Source organism: Bombyx mandarina, chromosome 13 (genome assembly GCF_030267445.1).
Source record: "Bombyx mandarina strain Sakado chromosome 13, ASM3026744v2".
Taxonomy (NCBI): Eukaryota; Metazoa; Arthropoda; class Insecta; order Lepidoptera; family Bombycidae; genus Bombyx; species Bombyx mandarina.
The window spans coordinates 8,627,903-8,651,591 of NC_143220.1; the positions used below are offsets into that span (position 1 = coordinate 8,627,903).

The 23,689-nt window shown below is 38.3% G+C and overlaps 2 protein-coding genes across 4 annotated transcripts; both read left to right on the forward strand.

Annotated features, from left to right (window-relative positions):
- Positions 1–662: 662 nt before the first annotated feature.
- On the forward strand, positions 663–2,746 carry LOC114249056 (uncharacterized). Its single transcript, XM_028182523.2, has 3 exons — positions 663–1,512; positions 1,636–1,864; positions 1,941–2,746. Exons 1-3 carry the CDS (start codon positions 1,018–1,020, stop codon positions 2,726–2,728), a joined length of 1,512 nt encoding a protein of 503 aa, XP_028038324.1. The 5' UTR covers positions 663–1,017; the 3' UTR covers positions 2,729–2,746.
- A 4,371-nt stretch (positions 2,747–7,117) lies between these two features.
- LOC114250006 (sodium channel protein Nach) lies at positions 7,118–22,951 on the forward strand. 3 transcript variants are annotated; one of them, XM_089732428.1, is made up of 10 exons: positions 7,118–7,897; positions 8,228–8,354; positions 8,951–9,148; positions 16,775–17,047; positions 17,776–17,884; positions 18,600–18,770; positions 20,390–20,516; positions 21,023–21,128; positions 21,619–21,722; positions 22,808–22,951. In XM_089732428.1, exons 2-10 carry the CDS (start codon positions 8,248–8,250, stop codon positions 22,936–22,938), a joined length of 1,326 nt encoding a protein of 441 aa, XP_089588554.1. In that variant the 5' UTR covers positions 7,118–7,897; positions 8,228–8,247; the 3' UTR covers positions 22,939–22,951. The 3 variants fall into 3 exon arrangements, with proteins under 3 accessions (XP_089588554.1, XP_089588555.1, XP_089588553.1); XM_089732427.1 differs by having other exon boundaries at positions 7,123–7,897; positions 21,616–21,722; XM_089732429.1 differs by lacking the exon at positions 8,951–9,148 and having other exon boundaries at positions 7,122–7,897; positions 21,616–21,722.
- The last annotated feature ends 738 nt before the right edge of the window (positions 22,952–23,689 follow it).

Here is a 23,689-nt window from a genome sequence, read left to right on the forward strand (position 1 = left end):
CGTAGAAAGGCTTCGAAAATTTTAAAGAAGATATAAATTTTAATGGCTCGGAATGAAGCTTACGACGAATTATGAAAGAGCTAGGCTTCAGATGGAAAAAAAGAACAGAAAATAATCGGAAGCTGGTAAATGAAAAAAGTAACATTCGATTACTACGAATCGAATATCTTCAAAAAATAATTAATTATAGACAAAAAAGAAGACCGAATCGACCGAGTTGTAAACTACGCCGATGAGCCCTATGTCGACTCATCACGATGATAGCGACTCGGGTGATGAAAACAGTGATGATGATGATGGTCAAGATTATGATAACGAAAAAAAAATTACAAATACCAGCTTCGCTTCAACTGAACCAAGACCTGGCAACAGCTCTAGTTTTGACTTAATAGAAGGAATATCTATTTTACCCCAAGATTAAATTATTACAATTATTAACCTATATGTTTTGTTGATGTTCTAATAAATATATAAATAAATACATAATATGTTGATTTTAATAATTTAATAGCATTATGACGCAGAGTAAGTAATGTTTTTGCACGTGAGTGTACCATGCGGAAACTTACCCCCACTACGTCAACAAATGCTCAAGAAGTTTGCCGGTTATTATACTGCGTTTTGTACATAGACCTATATAGTAGGGACACGACATATTGTTCTATAGTCGGATTTTTAATTAGACGAAGCCCACTGACAGTAGCTAATGTCACTTTGTAAAATAATGTTGCTATATTTAAAGTAATAGTGATGCGTTCTTGTTCAATCAGATGAATGAACAATGAGTGTGAATAGTTAATCATTTCAAACTATAAAAGAATATTATTTCTAATTTAAAATAAAATTGTACAAAAGTGCTCTGATATAAGTTACTAGTAGTATGTAACTACAATCAGTTTTTTGACAGCTTATTACAAAGCGCGGCGCGGCGACTAGTGCCAACACCGATCAACGCCGCGCGCGTCAGTTGCCATTTTGTTTGTAATTCGGCTTCTAACCTCTGGTCTGATAGCACGAATGTTTTTTCTGCGCTCACGCTGTTTAGTTATTGTTTTTGTTAAGTTTTTCGTTACGTTGTGTTTGTGGAAATTGTTGTGTTTATTTGTTGCTATATTGTTCCGTACAAACGATATGGATCCTCAACCAAGCACGTCAAGCCAAAGTTTGTCTCCAAGAAAGAAGAGACCGCGGATTGCTTTAAGCGTTACCGAAAAAGCTATGATACAAAACGTCTACAAACACGTATTTGAGGAGAAAGCTGCTTCACTATTACCTATTGAAGCTCCCGAAAAAAAAGAATGTGTTTCGAAAACAGCTGACATTTTGGGAATTGGTGTGACCTCAGTTTACAGAGTATTAAAAGAACACAAACAAAATGAACAATTTAAGTCTCCCGAGAAACGTGGACCGAAACACAGTTTCAAAGATAAATTAGACGATTTTACTTTTGCCGCTATAAGGCGAAAAGTACATCATTTTTTTTATGCAAATGAGCCACCCACCATTATAAAGGTATCTTAAACTTTATTCCTTCTACTGCATTATATTCTGTGTCTACCATAATTTTCTTTGTAAAACCAAAGTATTAGATTGCGTGGACTTCCTTACTCAAAAACTTTTTTTATTACTTTGCAGATTCTTAAGGTTGTCAATGAAGATCCAGACTTGCCCGATTTTTCTTGGAGTACATTAAGAAATGTTATGAAACATTTAAATTTCAATTATATCAGAAAATCAAGACAAAGTATTTTAATCGACAGACAGGACATAATTTTATGGCGCCAGCGATACCTTCGAAATATTAAAGAGTATCGAAAGGAAGGAAGGTATATTTATTACCAAGATGAAACCTGGATCAACGAAGGTAATTACAATTTTCTGTTTTCTTTACATTAAATTGTACTTTCAATAATTAATTAATATTTTTCACTGTCTTGAAGGTCATGCACCGAAAAAGGTATGGATTGACCAAACAGTTTTATCGTCCCGCCAGGCCTTCCTAGATGGCTTGACCACTGGTTTAAAACAGCCTTTAGGAAAGGGCAAACGATTAATTATCGGCCATATAGGCGGGGAAGAAGGATTCGTAGAAGACAGCCTATTAATATTTGAAGCCAAAAAGAATAAAGAAGATTATCATCAAGAGATGAATGCTGATTCCTTTGAGAAGTGGTTTAGGGGGGTCTTGCCAAAACTAAAACCTAATTCCGTAGTAGTGATGGATAATGCCCCCTACCACTCCAGGAAACTAGAATCGCTGCCTACAATGTCTTGGACTAAACCTAGGATACAAGAGTGGCTAACGAGCAAAAATATTTCATTCGAAGCAACAATGGTTAAAGCTACTCTTATAGACATTGTACGGCAGCACAAACAAGAACATTGCGATAAGTATGTTGTGGACGAGATGGCAGCGCAGCATGGGGTAATTGTGTTACGTCTGCCCCCATACCACTGTGAGCTCAATCCCATTGAGTTGGTATGGGCGCAAGCTAAAGGATATGTTGCAAGAAATAACAAAACCTTCAAAATGACAGAAGTAAAAAAACTTTTTGAAGAAGGACTTCAACATATCACACCTGAAAAATGGAGTAGCTGCGTGTCTCATATAATTAAAGAAGAAGACAAAATGTATGGTCTCGACCACATGATCGACAATGTTTCAGACAGATTTATAATTAATGTCACCGAAAGCGATAGTGATGATTTTTTATCTGATGATGAATAAAAACAAATTATGTAATAAGCGATGTTTTTTATTTTCATTACCTACCTATAATTATTATATTTTACAACATCATACATCTATAGTTTCAAGTACATGATGTATTGAAAATAGGACAGTCTTACAAGTTTCCTCGCAATGTTTTGCTTAATGTTTAAAACACTCGGTATTCAGTATAGGTCGATACTATAGGAACATAGTCATCGAAAACTAGTTGGTATGTACAAAGCTGTACCCGATATCGGCAGTTTGGCACACTAACTATTCACTAGACAATGGAGGCAATTTCATTCATTAAGGAGTTTTTTCAATTATTCACTTTGTCACAACACTATCTTTATTTCATCAAAAACTGACAACACAGTAAACGTCAGTTTACTTCGTCTAATAAAAAATCCGACTATATACGTACAATTGCTTATATAAATAGCACCCATTTTGAAGGCACACACATAAACATATATCTATCTCGTTCTTACTCAGCACTTTAACTCGCAGGAAAACAATATAACAGTATTTCAGTGCGTACATAAAATGAAACATGAATATACGTTAATGTCTCCGTCTCCGTCTAATGAGGCCGAAAATCCGCCATGTTTAGCGCGCCAAATGTCATTGTCACGTCAGTTCGGCCGTCTGTTTTGGGTTGTACATTATTTATTGACTTTGATATCGATTTAATATGATTGCTTATATAAAATTTCTAATTTTATCATGCTTAAAACATACAAAAATAATAATTAAAACATATTTTATAGGATCTCAAGAAAGTCGATGCCCCAAAACTATTATCTATATATATTTAAATTCATTATGGAGCCCTCATCCGAAACATAGATTATACACTTAATATATTTGAATCCGAAATATCGGACACCATTTTTCGGTTGGAATCTATTCATCATGACACTAATCATAAATACCTCTTTAAAATATGTCATCAAAACATATTTAGACATTCTGTTTAGATATTTCGGGAAAAAGGCTACCGACAGAATCTCTTCGGAACTATTTAAATAAAATAGTTTTATTCCGCAGTGAGTAAAACACTATTGTAAATTCGTTAAATATTTATTAATTAAGTGATTTTAGAGAGGAAGTCAAAAGGAATGACGTTTGTAATTTCATTAACGAATAAATGTTCTGTATGTGTTTTTTTTATCAGGCGGTCCCTTGATAAGTTTAAAATTTGCGTGCGGTGCGGTAGTGCGGTGCACCTTCCTTGAGGTGCGCTGCGGTAGTGTGTTACGGACTTTAGAGTCAGCAAAACAATTAAAATAGATTGTAATAGTCTAAGAAAAACACGTACTCAAAATACGATAACATTCAGCATGCTAGAAATGGGCTGATGGCACTGTACTATGCCATATCTTTATGTTTTGCGGCAAACGACAACTTTATAAAATCAGTGTAACAAATTTTAAAAATCGTCATATCGTTTACTTGGAAAATTTGAAGCACGAACTCGTCTTAGATTTCACATAATATCTAAATCACATCATCTTTGCACATAACAATATACTTACTTCCTATTAAAGTATAAATTCTACAAATACATTCATACTCAACAATATTTAAAATAAAATAAGCCAAGAACGTTTATCGATAAAACCTACTAACATTAAAATCTTCTGGGCAGCACTAAAACCGCCATGTTTTGTGGCCAGATGACGTCACAGTGGCACGAATTTTTTGTTGACGTTTCATTTCCATAGGTTTCCTACTTCAGTGGTTTTGTATGGAGACTGTTGTCTGTAGTGTTCCTAACTCTCAGACACAGCCCACTGAGTTTCTCGCCGGATCTTCTCAGTGGGTCGCGTTTCCGATCCGGTGGTAGATTCTGCGAAGCACGACTCTTGCTAGGGTTCGTGTTAGCAACATCGTCAGGTTTGAGCCCCGTGAGCTCACCTACTAAAGTTAGGGTTACGCTGAAATAGCCGCTAGGGCTATCAGCTTAGGTAGGGAAAAAAAAAAAAAAAAAAAAGTGTTCCTTTAGTATTTTAGAAATGTCAGTGAGCTGTCAGAACTACCACGCGTAGAGCATTTTTTAACCTACCGATCCTACCGATTTTGTTCGGTTGTGCTATGAAATTTTTGTGTTTGTGTTTTTTCTTTTAAAATGTCGAGTTCAGAAAGTGATAACGAAGTTTTAATGTTACTGAATGCAAGCGACGATTCAAGTGATGATACGCGAAGTAATAGAGTGTAGGTATAAAACAAGAATCAATTATTATTCAGAGCTCGATAATCAGGAGTTTCAACTAAGATTTCGGCTCGACAAGCAGTCTGTGCAATTACTGTTAGGTGAAATTTATCCTTTTTTAAAGGTAAAAGGAACCAGGTTCGTATTTTTAATGCCAGCTGTTAATTGGTATTTTATGAAGTAGTTAACTATTTAACACGTGATTACATGAAAATAGTATTTACTAGTTTATTTAAATTCTAGGAATCATGGAATATCTCCCTTACATTACAATTTATCAGTTTGTAATGAAATAAACGAACAACAAAGTACGACGCTAACACAAATTTTTTGGTATTTTGGCGCGGTCCGGCCGACATCTGGCGTTTCCTTTGTCTCTTCATGGCGTTTTGTTCACTTTACAGTTAAAACTAAAGTAACTGTTTTTAAATTGTGAATGTTCAAATAAAATTACATATGTGATGAATTATAATTAATTTATATTATTTTAAAATATTTATGTAAAAATACTAATAAAAACTTATGTATTTTGAAAAGAGTTTTATTTCTAAAGGATCTTTGTGACACAATCATTTGCATTAACGAAACGCAGAGGGATTCGTTAGTAAGCAGCGCGCCGACGGATGCTCGTAGGTAACGCGGCAAGTAAAATAGTTGTGGAACGCTAATATACGCCTACGTATTGGTAGCATGATTACGATTCGTTATTTTTTGGAACCGGGCATTAATCTGTTTGTTTCATTTGGCATTTTGACGGCCAGTGTGCGAGTTTTTTTACGTTCTCGATAGCGTAAAAGTTAATTCAAATGTGTATGGAGTTCCGGGGGTCGGAGGAGGGCGCTCGTCCAGCTCCGGCCCCTGTAAAGAGGCAGACCTGAGGGGGTTGAGGCCGCGCCGCACACTACCGTCACTCTAGCGCGCTGGCACCAGGAGGATGGGACGACGCGTTGACAGCTGCGGACTGCGATTCGGTCCGCGTTGTCGTCGTCGCTGTCGTCGCCGAACATACTGTGGAAGAGCAACCCGGTCGGCGGTGTAACGCGTTCCGACCCGACAGTCTGGTTCTGGCCCAGCGGGGTATCCCGGAACACCAGCGGCATCGCCCGGGCAGCCTGGTAGGGACGCCATACCGCAGAAACCGGCGTCGTTGGTCGTAGACTATCGCCTCGACGACCCGTCGGGCCTCCTCGGAGTGGCACCGCGAGTCTGGTTGTATTGTTGACTTCGAGAAATCCCCTACTCTGACCGGGTTCTGACCCCGGACGGAGATCGGACGTCGGGTGTAAAAGTGCAGGGGAGGTGTTTAGTTTGATAGAGCCCTAAAACATCCTTGGGCTCGCGGTCTGCTCTCAACATTTGCAGATCATTAAGTCCCACATACACTGCGCGCCCCCTAGGCGCGAAGACCTCGTAGGAAGTTAGGCCTTAGCCCGAAAAAAAGTATGGATTTGAAGCATTTGTCTACGTTCCAACTGCCTACCAATTTGAGTTAACTTTTACGCTATCGAGAACGTTAAAAACCTGCACCTAAGCACACTGAAGTTGAGAACTACGCTACGCGAAATATGAGGATTAATAAATATTTGAGGCCGGGATGCTTAAGTTTTCTAAATTACGCAAACAATCTATATGTATTGTCACCCTTAGTCTCGTTGCCCAGCAGTTAAAATATGCACGCTACTTCAAAGTTCAAACAATCAATAGTTACCCATTAAATTATTGCCTTTGTTCATTTGGCGTGTTCGGCCTTATCAACACAATCAATATTTTTAGACAAATATAATTACACTTACAATTTAGACAAATATGCATGTATAGGTATGTGTATAGGTATATGTAATATATTTACGCTTATGTATGGTATGTATATATATTTGTGTATGTATTTGTAATTTTGAATAAATTTCATTGCATCTACTATTATTTATTTTGCACTACCTTATGTTCAGTGGTAGAAAACGCCTTAGGCATTAAGTCCGCCAATATAAATTTTACATGAAGTGTAATAAATAAATAAATAAATTACGCCGCCATGATGAAGTCGATTATTTTATCGTTAATGTTGTGCAATGATCCCATAGATAGCTCAATGTGGTGCAATAGCTGCTTGGAACTTTGACTTGAAGTTTCTACATCCATCAAACGAATAAGTGACTGCCATAGGAAGAAATAGACAAGGTGGTGAAATACCAGGGCAAACACGTAATTAATGTAATTTTTTTTTGTTGTACTGCTTAGATTAGTGGACGAGCTCACAGCGCACCTGGTGTTAAGTGGTTTCTGGAGCCCATAGAAATCTATGACGTAAATGCGCTACCCTCCTTGAGACATAAGTTCACACGATGTACGGTGAGCAATGCTCCCTCAACGCGAGGATCCTTCCTCCCTCGGGTCCAGCTCGCAAAGGCCCATGGACAGTCCGACACGAACGCCAACATTAATATTGAGGTTGAATACTCCTATAGTCCAGTACGTATACCTACATACGACGGTAATACTGATAGTCGAGTCGGTGCGATATATATCGGGATAAACAGTAGATTTGGGGGAATCGGGACGCTTTCCAATTCCAACACAAATTTTCAGCGGTTTTTTTTTTATTGCTTTTGATGGATGGACGAGCTCACAGCCCACCTGGTGTTAAGTGGTTTCTGGAGCCCATAGAAATCTATGACGTAAATGGGCTACCCACCTTGAGATATAAGTTCTAAGGTCTCAGTATAGTTTTTTAGTATTTCTTACGTGTTTCTCTTAAACCACACGAACTAACGATCGCCGTATGTTAAATCGTGCATGCCAATAATCGTTTTTTAAAAGCTGTTATTATAAACGAACATGGCACTTAATGGCAAATGATAAATATCACGTTATCAAAGAAAATCTTATTTAAAACGAAATTTACGCCTAACAAATTCAGTAATTTTCTGTAAGTTAAAAAAACACATTCAAGATCTACATTGTTAATTACAGTAAGTAGAAGCTTTATTATAAATATTGGCTCAATTTAAAAAACGAAGAGTCGGATGGTGCTTGGTAAATATATAATTATTTCTAGAATCTCACCTCACTTGGTGAGTGGAATTGTTTCAGGTATGAATCAAAGTATCGGCTCTAGTGAGATGATGAAAATAGTTACAGAATCTTTCACCATATTATAATTTTCACTTACACTGTACCTATACTTGCACGGCATTTCGTAAAAAATACATTAAAAAAAAAAGGTGACTAGATTCATGGTTAGGAGTCTAAAGAGACAAGGAATTAAAAAATAAATTTGTATAAAATGTGTTTCTTTACAGTTGGCGATATAAATGCAAACATGGAAAAACTTAACCCCACGCCTTTAAGCAAAGCGATAAGAACATTCTTGAAGACGACAACCCTACACGGCTTCAAATACTTAAGTTCAAATTTTTATATTGATCGGTAAGTTTCTGATAATCCAATTTCAGTTAAATTTGAAATGTGCCACAGCTAATCAGGCTGCCACCATTCTGACTTCTGGAAATTAATCATGTGCTATGGCTTAAAGGAGCAACTTTTATGCCAATAAAAATGAGGTTTCAATCTTGTCTTGCGGTGGCCAGTTGTACTCTTACAGTGGTCATTTTGGGATCCCATGCTTGCTACATGTAAGACAGAACAAATCAGGGTATTGGTACCTGCCAATGTTAATCATGTGCTGTGGTTTAAATTGGTTGGCTTGTGGTTTAATGTTGGCAGTAAGGGCTGGTTCCTTGAGCACCGAAATTTCCAAGGGCCGTCGAATTTAGAGTAGCTATACGCAGTTAAAATTTTCCCCCTTATCGAATAATCTTTGAGATAGCTTAATTTTAGTTTTTGTAGCATACATTTATACGGATATATTGTTTATCAAATTATGCTCCGGACCTATACTTACTCAATTTACGTAGGAGTGGAACGGTATTTTGACGGCGCCCCAGGACGGAACCTGCGATAAGTCAAGAATTTTATGACTTCGACAATCCCGTGGTCCATTTACCTCAGTGCGTTTATTGTAGGATTGGATGGTTTCTGTGTTGCTGTGCAAGCGCCTCTTGTGCCGGACTCCTGTGCACGGTTTTGTGGGCTCGATTTCTAGAAGTTCCCGCTCTGTTGGCGCTTTACGATTTGAAATTGGAAATGTCAGAGCATCAGTTACCCGTTGTAGCTGTATGTCCTACCGTTGAGAGCATTGCTGAAGCATTCATTGATAAATTGTAAGAATTTCGTGATACTTGTGAATTTGTATTTATCATAGATATATAAAACCGATAAAACTGGAATTGTGCTAACAACATCTCTCGTACTAGTTCCGAACAAATTGATTCAGGCAGTGTCGGTCTAGCGAGCAATAACATTCAGTCGCTGAAAGATTTTCCTTTAGCCGTTCATTCCCTACTGATTCCTATACGTATTTGTCACGACTTGACTGAACCGTGTGAAATAAGATATGCGAGATAAAGGTTTGAATGTAGGCATATTATTAATAGTTTTATTAACAACTAGCTGTTTCGACAGACTTGGTAGTGCCTCAATCGATAAATAAAAGACTTAAACTTTTGTATAATATAAACTTATAACAAACAAAAGGAATCCGTCTGACGTTTTATTTCATTCTGAGCATTTTCATATTTATCTGCCTTTTAAACCTGGGGTAGCAAGGGGGCGTGTAAATAGCCCTCCTGCGGCGGGAGCATATAAAGCGGGGTTGTAGAAAGGCGTGTAAATAGCCGTCCTAAGCGGTATGTGACAAATGTTTGTCACTTATAATTAGCGGAGCGGTAAAACTATATAGCGGTAAACAAAAGCTAGTAATCAAACTAAAGATATAAATTAAATACACATAAGCGAGCGGGCGGGCGAATGATTACACGGAAGCAGCAATAAAATGGCAATAAATTAAAAGAACTTGCACTCACCTGTAGACCTTGCCAGTGACTGTTGTGCGGGCGTCGGCGATGGATGCACGCGGGCGGCGGGGGGGGTGACGAAGCTCACGTAGCTTTTCGTAAGCACAAGCACCACATAATATACAAGTGCCGCCATCTAGGCAGCTAGCGGTAAAGCGTGATCGATCGGGTAGAACCACGCTTTGGATAGTCGCGGTAATTAGTAACTAACAAACTCCAAAGGTGGCGCCATCCCAATAATTCATTAGCATCCTATTACTAATCCGCGCGCAACCATCCTGCCCGCCTTGAAAGTTCGCAGGACTTTCAAAAAATATATAAAGATACTAAGATAGGAAACATAAAGCTTAAATAGCGGGAAGTTATTTGAAAAGAAACAAATTTTAATTAATAATAAGCCATCATGAATGTTTACGAGTAGAGTTGAAGCGGTTGATGACATGCGGTACTCTAATTTATTCTAGCGGTAGCGGATATAATTTTACAACTGGACGTTTAAGAAATCCAGATTTCGTTTTTACCAAAGCAACGCGTATAATGTTATCGGCACCTGGATACACCTCTTGTATAACGCCAAGTGGCCAGCGGAGCGGTGGAATGTCATCTTGATGAATAAGAACTACTGTCCCAACCTTCACGGGGTTATCTGATGTACACCACTTCTGTCTGACTTGCAACGTATGCAGGTACTCTAATCTCCATTTCCTCCAATAGGAATTAACCAAACTATCTAACAACGCTTTGCGATTAGTTAGACTCATCTGATTTGCGGACAATTCAGACGCGGGTAAATACTGCAAAGGAGTGGACATCAAAAAATGTGCGGGTGTGAGAATTTCGGGGTTGGGATCTGCGGATAAAAGACATAAAGGTCTGGAATTCATAAGACATTCTATTTGATTCAACACAGTCAACATCTCTTCGTAAGTGAGAATTTGTGCGCCTATTACTCTATTTAAATGAGTTTTAACGGATTTAATGTTTGATTCCCATAAACCTCCAAAATGTGGAGCCCGAGGCGGGATCATCTTCCAAATGATTCGGTATTTAGTTAATTCATCATTCCATGCGGATACAAAATTATTTGAAACTAGAAGTTTATACATTTCATCTAACTGAGCCTTTGCGCCAACAAAATTAGTGCCATTATCTGAATACATGAAAGAAACTGGACCTCGACGAGATATAAAACGTTTGAAAGCGGCAAGAAATGAGTCCGTTGACAAATCCGAGGCTAACTCAATATGTATAGCCTTTGTCGTTAAGCATACGAACAGGCAAATGTAAGCCTTTTGTGAATGATGACCACGTTTGCGTACAAGCGTTATCTTAAATGGGCCCGCGTAATCTACTCCCGTGTGACAGAAAGCTTTGGCCTCCATTACACGGCTTGACGGAAGGTCAGCCATCATGGGAGTTGGGTGTGAAGGTGATACACGAAAACATGATTTACACATATGCACTCTTTTTCTTATAACGTTTCTAGCGGACAATATCCAAAAGCGTTGACGAATAATGGACATCAAAAGGTCCGGACTGGTGTGCAAGTTTGTATTATGAAAATAATCAACAATAATATTTATTATGTGATCGTGTTTTGGCAATAAAGCGGGGTGTTGCGTTTCAAACGGTAAATCAGAGCTCGAAAGTCTACCCTGAATACGCAAAATTCCATCTTCGTCAATAAATGGACTAAGTTTACGAATATTTTTCGAAGGTAAATCTAATTTTCTAATGCTGGCAATATCATGACCAAAATATTTAGCTTGAAGAGCTCGAATAATAGCTTTCTCAGCAGTATTTAAATCGAATGCGGTTACAAACTTGTTTCGCGGTAATTTTCTTATAAATCGAAGTACATAAACAACACAGCGAAGAAGTTTTGACCATGACGAAATTCTCAACCCAAGTTGATATATTGGGGAATCTTCGACAACAGTTAAAGCGGTAAGTGTTACAGATTTTTTCATTTCAGGTATGTCACTTCCAGATTTACAAGGTACAAAAGGTTCAATAGGCCATTGTGAAATAGGATAGCAGGCCCAAGAAGGACCCTGCCACCAAAGCGAGTTATTAATAATTTGTGACGGTAAAAGACCTCGTGACACACAATCGCTAGGATTTTCCTTACCATTAATATGAAAAAAGCGGTCAGGTGATAAATTCTCCTGAATTTGAGCGATGCGGTTTCCTACAAATATTGACCATCTATGCGGGGAAGATTTAATCCAAGAAAGAGCAATTGTAGAATCTGAGAAAGCGTATATAGCGGTGATAGGATGTAAAGAATTATAAGCGTTATAAATAAGTTTAACTAATTTTGACAAAACAAGAGCGGCACAAAGCTCAAGGCGAGCTAATGTAGTTATCTTAACCGGAGAAACCTTTGATTTTGAGCACAATAATCTTAAAGTAATATCTCCTGTGGGATCTGTAATGTGTAAATAAACAACGCAACCGTAAGCGTTCAAGCTTGCATCACAAAATGCAACAATATTTACTTCACAGTCTTTAAAAACTCCAATATGGCGCGGTATTGCGATAGTTGAAAGCAATGGAAGCTCTTTCACTAGTGAAGAGTAGCGGTAAATAATTGTATCTGGAGGTGTATCATCCCAGTCTATTTTAGAATTCCAGAGTTCCTTAATAAGCAATTTAGCGAACAGTATAACTGGAGCAACTAAACCAAGCACGTCGAACAAGCGTGCGACTAAAGATAATATTGTTCTTTTAGTGCACTTTTCATTAGTGTTTGAGCTCGTCATAAAAAATGAGTCATTAGCGGGAAGCCACGCAAGGCCTAAAACTTTCATGGTATTATTAGCATCATCAGAGAAGCTTACAGAAGAGCGGTGCGTTTCTGGAAGGCTATTAAGAAAGGCAGTGGAGTTACTTGCCCATTTTGTTAAATTAAAACCTCCTGATTTAAAGAGTGAAATTAGTTGTTTCGATAGTTTGATAGCTGAAATATCTTCGTGTAGGGATGTGACGAGATCATCCATATATAATTGAGACTCAGCTACACTAGCGGCTTCCGGATAACGATAACATTCTTCTGATGCTAATTGACGTATAGTACGCATTGCTAAATAAGGTGATGACTTTAAACCAAAGGGCAGACAGTTAAAAGCGAAAATGCGAAGTTTATCATTTTTAAAGCGGTACAATATTTTTAAATATTTATGGTGGTCTGTGGTCACCCTAATGCGTAAGTACATTTGTTCCACATCAGCGCACAGTGCCACAGGGAACAAACGAAAGCGTAGTAAAAGCAAAAATAAGTCTGCCTGTAAATTTGGACCAGTATGCAAGACGTCATTAAGTGACAGTCCACTAGATGTTTTAGCACTAGCATCAAGAACTACACGTAGTTTAGTGGTAGTCTTGCTTGGGCGGATAACTGCATGGTGCGGTATATAATAACCGTTATCGGTTTCCTTAGCGGTGTCGTTAATTTCAGTTAAATAACCTTTACTAATGTAATCCTGTATAACGATATCGTAATCATCGCGGAGTGAGGGTAATTGAACAAACTTACGTTCGAGCGAAAGAAAACGGCGGTGAGCAACAGTATAAGACTTGCCAAGGTCAGCGGGATTTCTACTAAATGGTAACTCAACCGTATATCGGCCATCATTATCGCGGGTAATTGTAGAAATATATTTGTTTTCACACTCGGCTTCCTCAGGGCTAAGATGACGCTCATGAGGAATCTCCTCTAATTCCCAAAATTTATGTAAAAATGACTCAAGGTCTTTATGCGTTATAGATGAAAAAGTTTTATTTAAAGTGAATGCAGAATGAATTTTAGTATTTTCGAAAGCGGGTGGATTATCAATATAAACTGTACTAGATAGTCACAAAGAGGTATTATTATCATTTATAACAGAAAAATTATCATGTTGCGGTTTCATAATGCCGGTGTAACTCACTTCAGGTACGTCACCCATAAGAACATAACCGAAGGTTGTTTCTACGGCAGGTGGCGCTAGTGAGCCAGTATCTATACGATTACCTAAGTATATATATGGAAATAACTGAGCACCTAACACCATATCAATCACACCTGGAACGTTCCAATTTGAATCGGCAAGCGGTAAATTACGTATATGATTCATATTTGAGGAATTTATAAAATAAGCGGGTAATTTATCTGTAATACAGTCTACTACTAAAGCGTGAATATAATATTTATTAGGAGAAAATCTAGATTCAATATTTAAATAAACATATCCGTGAATCGGGCGAGCGGTTAATCCAATACCTCTAATATAAGAATTATTTAAAGGTATAATCGGTAATTTAAGTAATTTACAACAATTGACAGTTATTAAATTATTTTGGGAACCATTATCTATTAAAGATCTAACTATTTTACGTTCCCCTTTATTCGAGTGAGCGTATATTTGAGCGGTTGATAATAAAATATTACTATTCGATTTTATTTCCGAACTGTGAGTCAACGTGGTAGCGGTCGTATTATTTTGTTGTTGTATCGTTCTGTTAGAGTGTAAACAAGTATTCGAAGCGGCATCATGATGATCGTAACTCTGAACAACAGGTTGAGATTGAACCTGGGACCGACCGTAATCGGGCCGCGCGGCATCACTCGGATTTCCATGTACCTGCGACCGACTGACCTGCCTGTCCATATCAGCGTAGTCATTCGATGGACTGGGTACGCTTTTACTTTTTCGATTCGCCCGTTTATTACCAAAACACAACAAAGTATGATGATATTTCTTACAATTATTGCATGTCAACTTTGATTGACATGCTTTTAATGTATGCGATAAGCTTAAACAATTGATGCAACCCTTGTGCGATTTAATAAAATCATAACGTGCTTGCGGTGAAATCATATTTTTAAATTCATTACAACGATATAACTGCGTGTGGTGCGAGCTCGAGCAAAGATCGCACGTAGATAACGAAACCGGTTTGTTAACCCTTTCAGTGCGGACTGGGTCATTATAACTACTAGAAATAAACGATTTGTGATTTTTAGATTTCTCTATGTTACACTTCGGTGCAGAGCGTTCTAATATTTTTATCTGATCCTGTATGAATTTAATAAACATTTCAGTTGTGGGTATTTCAATACCACGAACCGATGCTTCAAACGAATGTAAAGTTTGAGGATCCAACCTTCTCAGTGAGCATTGTAATAAAATAAAATCAGTCAAATCAAGTAAATTTAATTGTTTTAAAGCGGCAATCGAAGATGAAATTTTTTCAATGAACATATTTAAACTATTTGCGGTAGGTGAACAATTTTTTAAATCTAATATATTATTCAGATAATGACATCCTAAAGCTCGTTTATCCTGATATTTACTAATTAGATTCGACCAAATAATATTATAAGTTTCACCTGTGGGTATTATACCAGCGGTTAACTTTAATGCACTATGTGTTAATTTGCCCATTAAATACTGCACACGTTGCGCATCAGACAGTTGCGGGTTATCGTGAATGTTAGCTTTAAAAGCCTGGTAAAATGTTTCCCATCCTTCAAGAGAGCGTCCGTCAAAGGAAGGAAGTGAAATTGTTGGCAATGTTACATTTATGGCGGCGGTAGTTCCCATTACATTTGACGAATCACCAATTGTAATTTTGTTACGAGCGCGTCTTACGTAATTATATAACGTGTCAAAAGACGATAAAGCTGCGTATTCAGGCTCAACTTCGGGGTTTTGCTTTAAATTTAAATCATTGATATCATCCAAATTGCTTTCAAATCTAACACGCATGTCATCAATCGATTCTGATTCGGCAAGAAAAGTTTCGATTAATTCCGAATCAAACTCCGAAATATTTTTTGATTTATTATATAAATCATTAATTTGTGCAAATACTAAATTATTCTTCGCGATAAGTTTCTTTAGTTGTCTATTTTCCATAATGAAGCTATGAAATAACTGACTAAAAACTAACACTAAATGAACTAAGTTAATAAATATAATTCAATATGCGGTTACGAGTTATTATTCCTAATAGCGATGAATGTAATTAACTTTTACATACAATACAATACTGTAACAAAATGGCGAATGGGGGTAATCATAAATTAATCCTAATTTTAATTAAAATTTAAGCTGGATCTAATCCGGCTCGAAGGACCAAACTATGGGGTAGCAAGGGGGCGTGTAAATAGCCCTCCTGCGGCGGGAGCATATAAAGCGGGGTTGTAGAAAGGCGTGTAAATAGCCGTCCTAAGCGGTATGTGACAAATGTTTGTCACTTATAATTAGCGGAGCGGTAAAACTATATAGCGGTAAACAAAAGCTAGTAATCAAACTAAAGATATAAATTAAATACACATAAGCGAGCGGGCGGGCGAATGATTACACGGAAGCAGCAATAAAATGGCAATAAATTAAAAGAACTTGCACTCACCTGTAGACCTTGCCAGTGACTGTTGTGCGGGCGTCGGCGATGGATGCACGCGGGCGGCGGGGGGGGGTGACGAAGCTCACGTAGCTTTTCGTAAGCACAAGCACCACATAATATACAAGTGCCGCCATCTAGGCAGCTAGCGGTAAAGCGTGATCGATCGGGTAGAACCACGCTTTGGATAGTCGCGGTAATTAGTAACTAACAAACTCCAAAGGTGGCGCCATCCCAATAATTCATTAGCATCCTATTACTAATCCGCGCGCAACCAAAACCTTTTGTGGACTTCTACAAATAATTCAAGACCAAAATTAGCCAAATCGTTCTCGAGTTTTAGCCAGACTAACGAACATCAATTCATTTTTATATATAGAGATAACACAATATATTAAATGTAATACTGTATAAAAGGGGAGTGAGTGTTGAGATGACGGTTGCTAGAAGAGAATGGTATAGAAAAATTCGCTGTGCCGACCCCACCTAGTAGATTAGTACCTTATATATTTAATAAAAATAATTGAACACACGTGTTTGCAGGTCACATGATAAGAATCTAAATAAACGGCTACCTCTAACTTTAGCCCACGTTCTCAAAGGTAAACCAGCAGCCGACGACCAAATACAGATACTTGACCACTTGCTGACTGTGAACAATGTCACCTTACTAGACATCATGAGGGCGCACATGCCCCCGTGCCACGCGGTCATCAAGAAGTGTCGCTGGCAGAATATCTATAAGTCGTGCGATATCCTGTTTGACATCGAAGTTACACCTTGGGGTCTGTGCTGCGTTTTGAGACCTAATGAAAAGTAAGGACAGTAAAAAAATACATTATAATCTATATTAAATTAAAATGATTTTTTTTCTGGTTTTTATTAGTGATAGTGATTTTTTTTTCCCTACCTATTCGCTGGTAACCTAAGAGGCTATTTCAACTTCACGCGGCCGGTGGGTGAACTTACGGGTTCGACCTGAGATAATTCGCCAACACTAGCCCTAGCAAGAGCAGTACTTCGAAAAATGAATCACCGGATTCGAATCGCGACCCACTGAAAAGGTCCGGCTAGAAACTCAGTGGGCTAGAAGAAATAATAATTACTAAAACTACATTTACTGTTAAATATTTTATACTTTCTTGACCACGAATATTGTGAACGGTATTTGAAACGTCAGAAATAATAATGTGGAAATAATAACAGCGAAATTAAATCGTAAAAAGTAATTTTAATTCTGATAAACATATATCAAAATACGTTTTTCATGATGAAATCAAATCAAATAAAGAAAAATTATTCAACATAAATGAAAGTACATACTGGTTGAACGACAAAAGAACTACCGCCAATTCACAAAAACTAGCCTCCGTCCTGAGAAGAATTGGCAAGAAACTCAGCGGGCATGTCTTTTTTTTTTAATATTTTTTTTTTTATTCGATTTTTTGATAAATGAGTTAGTAAGGGAGGATTTGTGTTTGAAGCGTCACAAATTATAACGGTACCGTTGCAATCGGGTGCCTAAGCATTCTCCAACGTTACAGACTGGCAAATCACGGCAAGAGTCTACAATTAAGAAATGGATTCCAAAGTACACTAAGGTTGGACTTGGCCGTGCAATGTTTTAATGACACCAACCTTTATAATTTTGAGGTAAATTAATCTTCACTATGGCTTTAATATTTTTATGAGCGTAGTCAGCATAAGGTACCCGATGTAAGGTGGTATATTTAACTCGGGTGGATCGGTGATGACGCTGTCTACGGTACTATGTATAAGTACTAAGGTCAGATAGTACTACCATATTGTAATTATCGTAGTCTAAATTAGTTGTAATACCCTTTATAACAAGAAAGGTGAGGTTTGAGTTTGAATACATCCACTCGAGAAAACCGAGTCTAGTATTTTCCTATCAAATAACTGACATTAAGTTCTTTTGCTTTTTGTTTCCATCTGCTGCACAGTTCCATAATGATGACCAACATCACCACCGGAACAGTATATCAATACTGCTCCGATGGTGGTTTGTCATCTCTTTCAATATATTTTTCTCTGATTGGTAAAATGGTGCAATAGTCAGGGTGGCCGTACCTACCCGAGCGGACTCACGAGACGCCCTACCACCAGTAATTACGCTAATTATGTTTTGTATACGGGTTTGACTTATATCACAGGATGGTATTTCTTCACCGCAGAAATCCTTTGTTGAATATTTGTTAAGTCCGTATTTCATTACAAAAATTAGTACCTGTCTGGTATATCTTATTTTTTTCTACTTATGATTCTGTTCTGAAATGATTTTCAAATCAGACGGAAAAGGAATCGCATTATGTGTTATTCTGAATTTATTTTCCTTGGATTTGTCCAGTTCTTTACAAAATACGACGGGGAAGAGTGGATTGAACCAATGCAATTAGCTCCCGGAAACACTTATATGGCCCAGCTGAGATACACGTCCATCCCGGAGAGTACTGACACCGAGAGACTGATTGAAGAATCATGTGTCTCCCGAAGTGGATACTCAAGAAGTGATTGCTTAGTAAGTTGAGTTAAGCGCTAGATTTAACAATTATCAGGTAATTAGGAAGAGTTTATTGGGCAATAGACATTCGTATAAGAAATCAGGCTAAAGGATTGGAAAAAATACTATCCAAAGTAATTCATATACTGTCGCTAGGGCCTTATAGGAACAGCGTTAACCGCATGCGATTAACTGGACTAAGAGGCCTTTTTTACTTTGCCCACTTTTACCGAAAACATGGCTACAGAAGTATTTTTAGAACCATTTAATTGTATATTGAAAAAAGTAGTAGAATTGACTACTTAATTAGAATAGTAGAATTAACTACTTAATTTTTTTTATTCTTTTTTTGGTTAGTTCGGTGGACGAGCTCACAGCCCACCTGGTGTTAAGTGGTCGCTGGAGCCCATAGACATCCCGAACGTAAATGCGACACCCACCTTGAAATGTAAGTTCTAAGGTCTCAGTATAGTTACAACAGCTGTCCCACCCTTCAAATCGAAACGCATTACTGCTTCACGGCAGAAATAGGCAGGGTGGTGGTACCTACCCGTGCGGACTCACAAGAGGTCCTACCACCAATCAAATTATGTTTCCAGTGGGTTTTTATCAGATTTAATTGAAGTCGCGTTAAATCGGAATATATATATGACTTAAAGGAATTCTTATTATTTATGATAGCTAAACTACGATTCGCTGATATTTTACTTAAATGGGTATACGACATCATATCATAGCGACTTCGACAGCCACGAGCAAATTACGAAATGAAAATCAAATCAAATCAAATCAAATCAAATTTTTTTTATTCAACATAAATGAAAGTACATACTTGTTGAACGTCAAAAGAACTACCGCCAATTCACAAGAACTAGCCTCCGTCCTGAGAAGAATTGGCAAGAAACTCAGCGGGCATGTCATTTTTTTTTTTTTTTTAATAAGAAATTATTATTTATTAATTTTTTTATATTAGATAAAAAAAAAAAAAATATGAATTTTTTACAATGAGTATTATAACGTAACAATTACTACAATATTGAAATGCCCGGAGCGAGCAACTCATTCCCACTTTGTGCAATCTTCTAGATAATCATTGACTTTTTATTAAGCTTTATTGCACAGATGTTCTTTAATAGTTTTCTTAAACCTATACGTAGGTTCTGAACATCTTGTGGGATTTTGTTGTACAGGCGCACAGACAAACACCCGAATGAATTTCGTATCTTATGTAACTTACTCATCGGCACAACAAGCTTGTGTTTGTTCCTAGTATTTCTATTATGTATGTCCGACTTTTTAGGAAACTACTCAATATGTTTACGAACATACATCAAATTTTCAAAAATCTACTGGGATGGCATAGTGAGAACTTTCATTTTTTTAAATTTCTCCCTCAGGGATTCCCTTGAGTGCATGTTATAAGTAGCACGTATAGCTCTTTTCTGCAGAATAAATATCATTTCTACATCGGCCGCATTGCCCCATAGCAAAATGCCATAGGACATGACACTGTGGAAGTAACTAAAGTAAACTAAACGAGCCGTGTCCGCGTTTGTTAACATTCTAATTTTTTTTACTGCGTATGCTGCAGAGCTGAAATGAACGACCAACATAATTTGAATCTCTTGATCTCTCAGAAGCGCTGCTCCGAGAAGATATGTGGTTGCGTTGACCCGCTGAGAGGAAACCGGCAACCGGCTGACGGGGACTTACTGCCGTGCTCTCTCACGGAACTCAAATGTTTGAGGTCCTATGGAGTTAAGGGTACATAGTTATGTAGTTTCTTACTCTTAATAGCTTAGTCGAAGTATTTTAATAGAAAATCCTTTTTACGAAGATTTCCAAAATTACAAAACTTCCCTCATCCGATTTATGTGTATACCTACATAGTTTCTTATTTTTTTATTGCTTGGATGGGTAGACGAGCTCATGGCTCACCTGGTGTTACTGGTGTTAAGTTATTACCGGAGCCCATAGACATCTACAACGTAAATGCCGCCATCCACCTTGAGACATGAGTTCTAAGGTCTCACTTTTAACAGTACAACGGCTGCCCCGCCCTTCAAACCGAAATGCATTACTGCTTCACGACAGAGAGGGGAAGGGTTTTGGTACCTACCCTTGCGGACTCCTATGAGGTCCTGCAACCAATAAAAAGTGGTGTAATACTGTTAATGAGTGAATAGTATGCAGCGTCGCTTCTCAGCCGGCGTAATTTCATAGAATCCCATCTTTGATCATAGCTATTCTGTAATTTCTGTTCTTTCCAGGTCACGAAACGTGCAACTGCGCTCCCAGCTGTAAGAAAGTCACCGTGCACACCATTCTAGAGTCTTCTCCTTTGAACTTTAACAGCTACGTCATTGATCCTATTTAGTAAGTGTGAAAATACCTTTCGTGTACCCTCGACAGGTCTGCCGGCCTTCCACACGGGCGAGCCACTCAATCATTATAAGCAGGTTCCTGGTGAGTCCGAAATTTTAAGGTTTGAACATACCTATATTAAAATGCGTTGACAGTGCAAGAACATTCGGATACTAATAAAGGCTTTAGCTTTTTTGTTGTTGTTGTGTAGATGGGTGGACGAGCTCACAGCCAGCCTGGTGTTAAGTGGTTACTGGAGCCCATAGACATCTACAACGTAAATGCGCCACCCACCTTGAGATATAAGTTCTAAGGTCTCAGTATAGTTAAACTACTGCCCCTTCAAACCGAAACGCATTACTGTTTCACGGCAGAAATAGGCAGGGTGGTGGTACCTACCTGTGCGGACTCACAAGAGGTTCTACCACTTAGGTTATTTTAGAAACATGACTTAGATACTTTTTATGTTATCAATAATGAATGTGAATATTATTTTCAGCAGTGGACTAAACGCAACGTCGTCCGTAGTGATGCACGTGCGCGTCAACATCAATTTGTCTCGTATATTCACTTTGAACCCAACAGAAACTTGGTTTACCTTGCTATGTGAGTATCCGTTGTCCTTAGCGTTGAAGAGATGGGTGAGTCGAAACTCCTCAAGCGTGTTGTTTGGTTAGACATTACCTGTGTAGGTACCTGTTTGCTTAGTGCGACTTTTTTAACGTTCTCGATAGCGTAAAAGTTAACTCGAATTTGTATGAAGTTGGAACGTTTGCCGCTAGGGGCGCTGTTCCAACTGCATACAAATTCGAGTTAACTTTTACGCTATCGAGAACGTTAAAAAACTCGCACTAAGCACACTGAGCTTATTGAAGGATTTCTCGGGTGTCCAGGCTCACAGCGACAAATCTATCCTTGGGAACTAATATCCTTGACCCAGCGATAAATAGTGATCATCATGAAAACCGCCCTGTCGATCGCTGCGAGTCAGCGACAACGGCACTCGGCTGTTCTAAGTGTTCCAGCGGTGGAAGGTTGATAACACGGAGCACTATAGGATACTACTAGGAGGGTAGATATGGGTATTCGACGGGAACAAAACCTCGCTTTGTTGTTTGGCGATTACGACGAAAGAAAGATCTTCCACCGAGCGGCTGATATTGCTCGGTAGACCGACGGTCTGACAGTTTTTTTTCCCTACCTATGCTGATAGCCTTGAGAGACTATATCAGCTTCACCCTAACGTATGTAGGTGAGCTCACGGGGCTCAAACCGGAGTGTTGCTATCACTGACCCTAGCAAAGCAGTGCTTCGCAGAATCTACCACCGGATCGGAAACGCGACCCACTGAGAAGATCCGGCGAGAAACTCAGTGGGCTATATTTATAGGTTTGAAAGTTGTTACTCGGAACTAGTATATATTATGCAAGCTTGAAATCTTGAAAATGTCGTAAGCGAGATTCAGGCGTCTGTCAAATGTCTTGTGTGATGGCTATTCACAAGTGGACTTCTATCGAGGCTCATTCACAAGTGGACTTTTGTAAATTTGTCTTCTCATAATTTTACATTGCCCATTTAATTGAATTTTCACGAAACTAAATTTAGAACAGTTAAAGTTGGCTAACTAATCTAAACTTAAAAATTAGAAGATTAAAATGGTTTAAAAAAAAAATATTTTTTTTTTGTGGCAGCGTCACTCGGAGGAGTCTTTAATATGTTCTTAGGAGTCGGATTATTTAGTGCACTGGAATTACTATACTTGCTCTTCATCAAGCTGCCGAACGCAATGAGAAGATCATCAGAATTTCATTATGGAAATTAAAATGTAACTAACAGCGGAATTGTTTTATTTCTGTGATACGTACGTTCGTAGTTTGTACGTATTCAAAAACGAGATCCCAGGACGAAAGGAGGATGGTGTGATAATGTGACACTCATAATATAATTCTGCATGTAGACTTGTGGTTGGCGTAATGCAAGCCGGTCCACGCCTGAGTAGTTTTGCATTCTGGGTTGAAAGGTCAAGACAAGTGCGTAGTAGTACCACGTACCTGATGGTCACCATCACCATTGGCTTAGACAGTAAGTCCATGGACACATCTAAGCCTCTGACCGCCGCTCCCGTCTCTGTTGAGACCTAATTTGCAGCAAAACATGCCAGGATACCAGTATATATACGAGTCAGAATTAAAGTGGAAACTGTGATTTGGTGTAAGATCCTGAATGGACCCTGCGGCTTCAAACAGTAGGAGTGACGTGTATTGGCGGCAGGTGCAATGGTAACCTACCTAACAGGCTTAACTTTAACTATTTGGCAGAGAACAACATCAGAACAAATTATTCTATTCCATAAATACTCCAAAGACAAGTTCGAAGTTGTATTTTTTTTTTTTTTTTGTTGCCCTTGTAGGCAGACGAACATACGGCCCACCTGATGGTGAGTGGTTACCGTTGCCCATGGACTTCAGCAATGCCAGGAGCAGAGCCAAGCCGCTGCCTACCGCTTAATACTCTCCACAAGCCTCGTTTGAAGAAGGACATGTCATAGCGCTCGGGAAACACCGTGGAGGGGA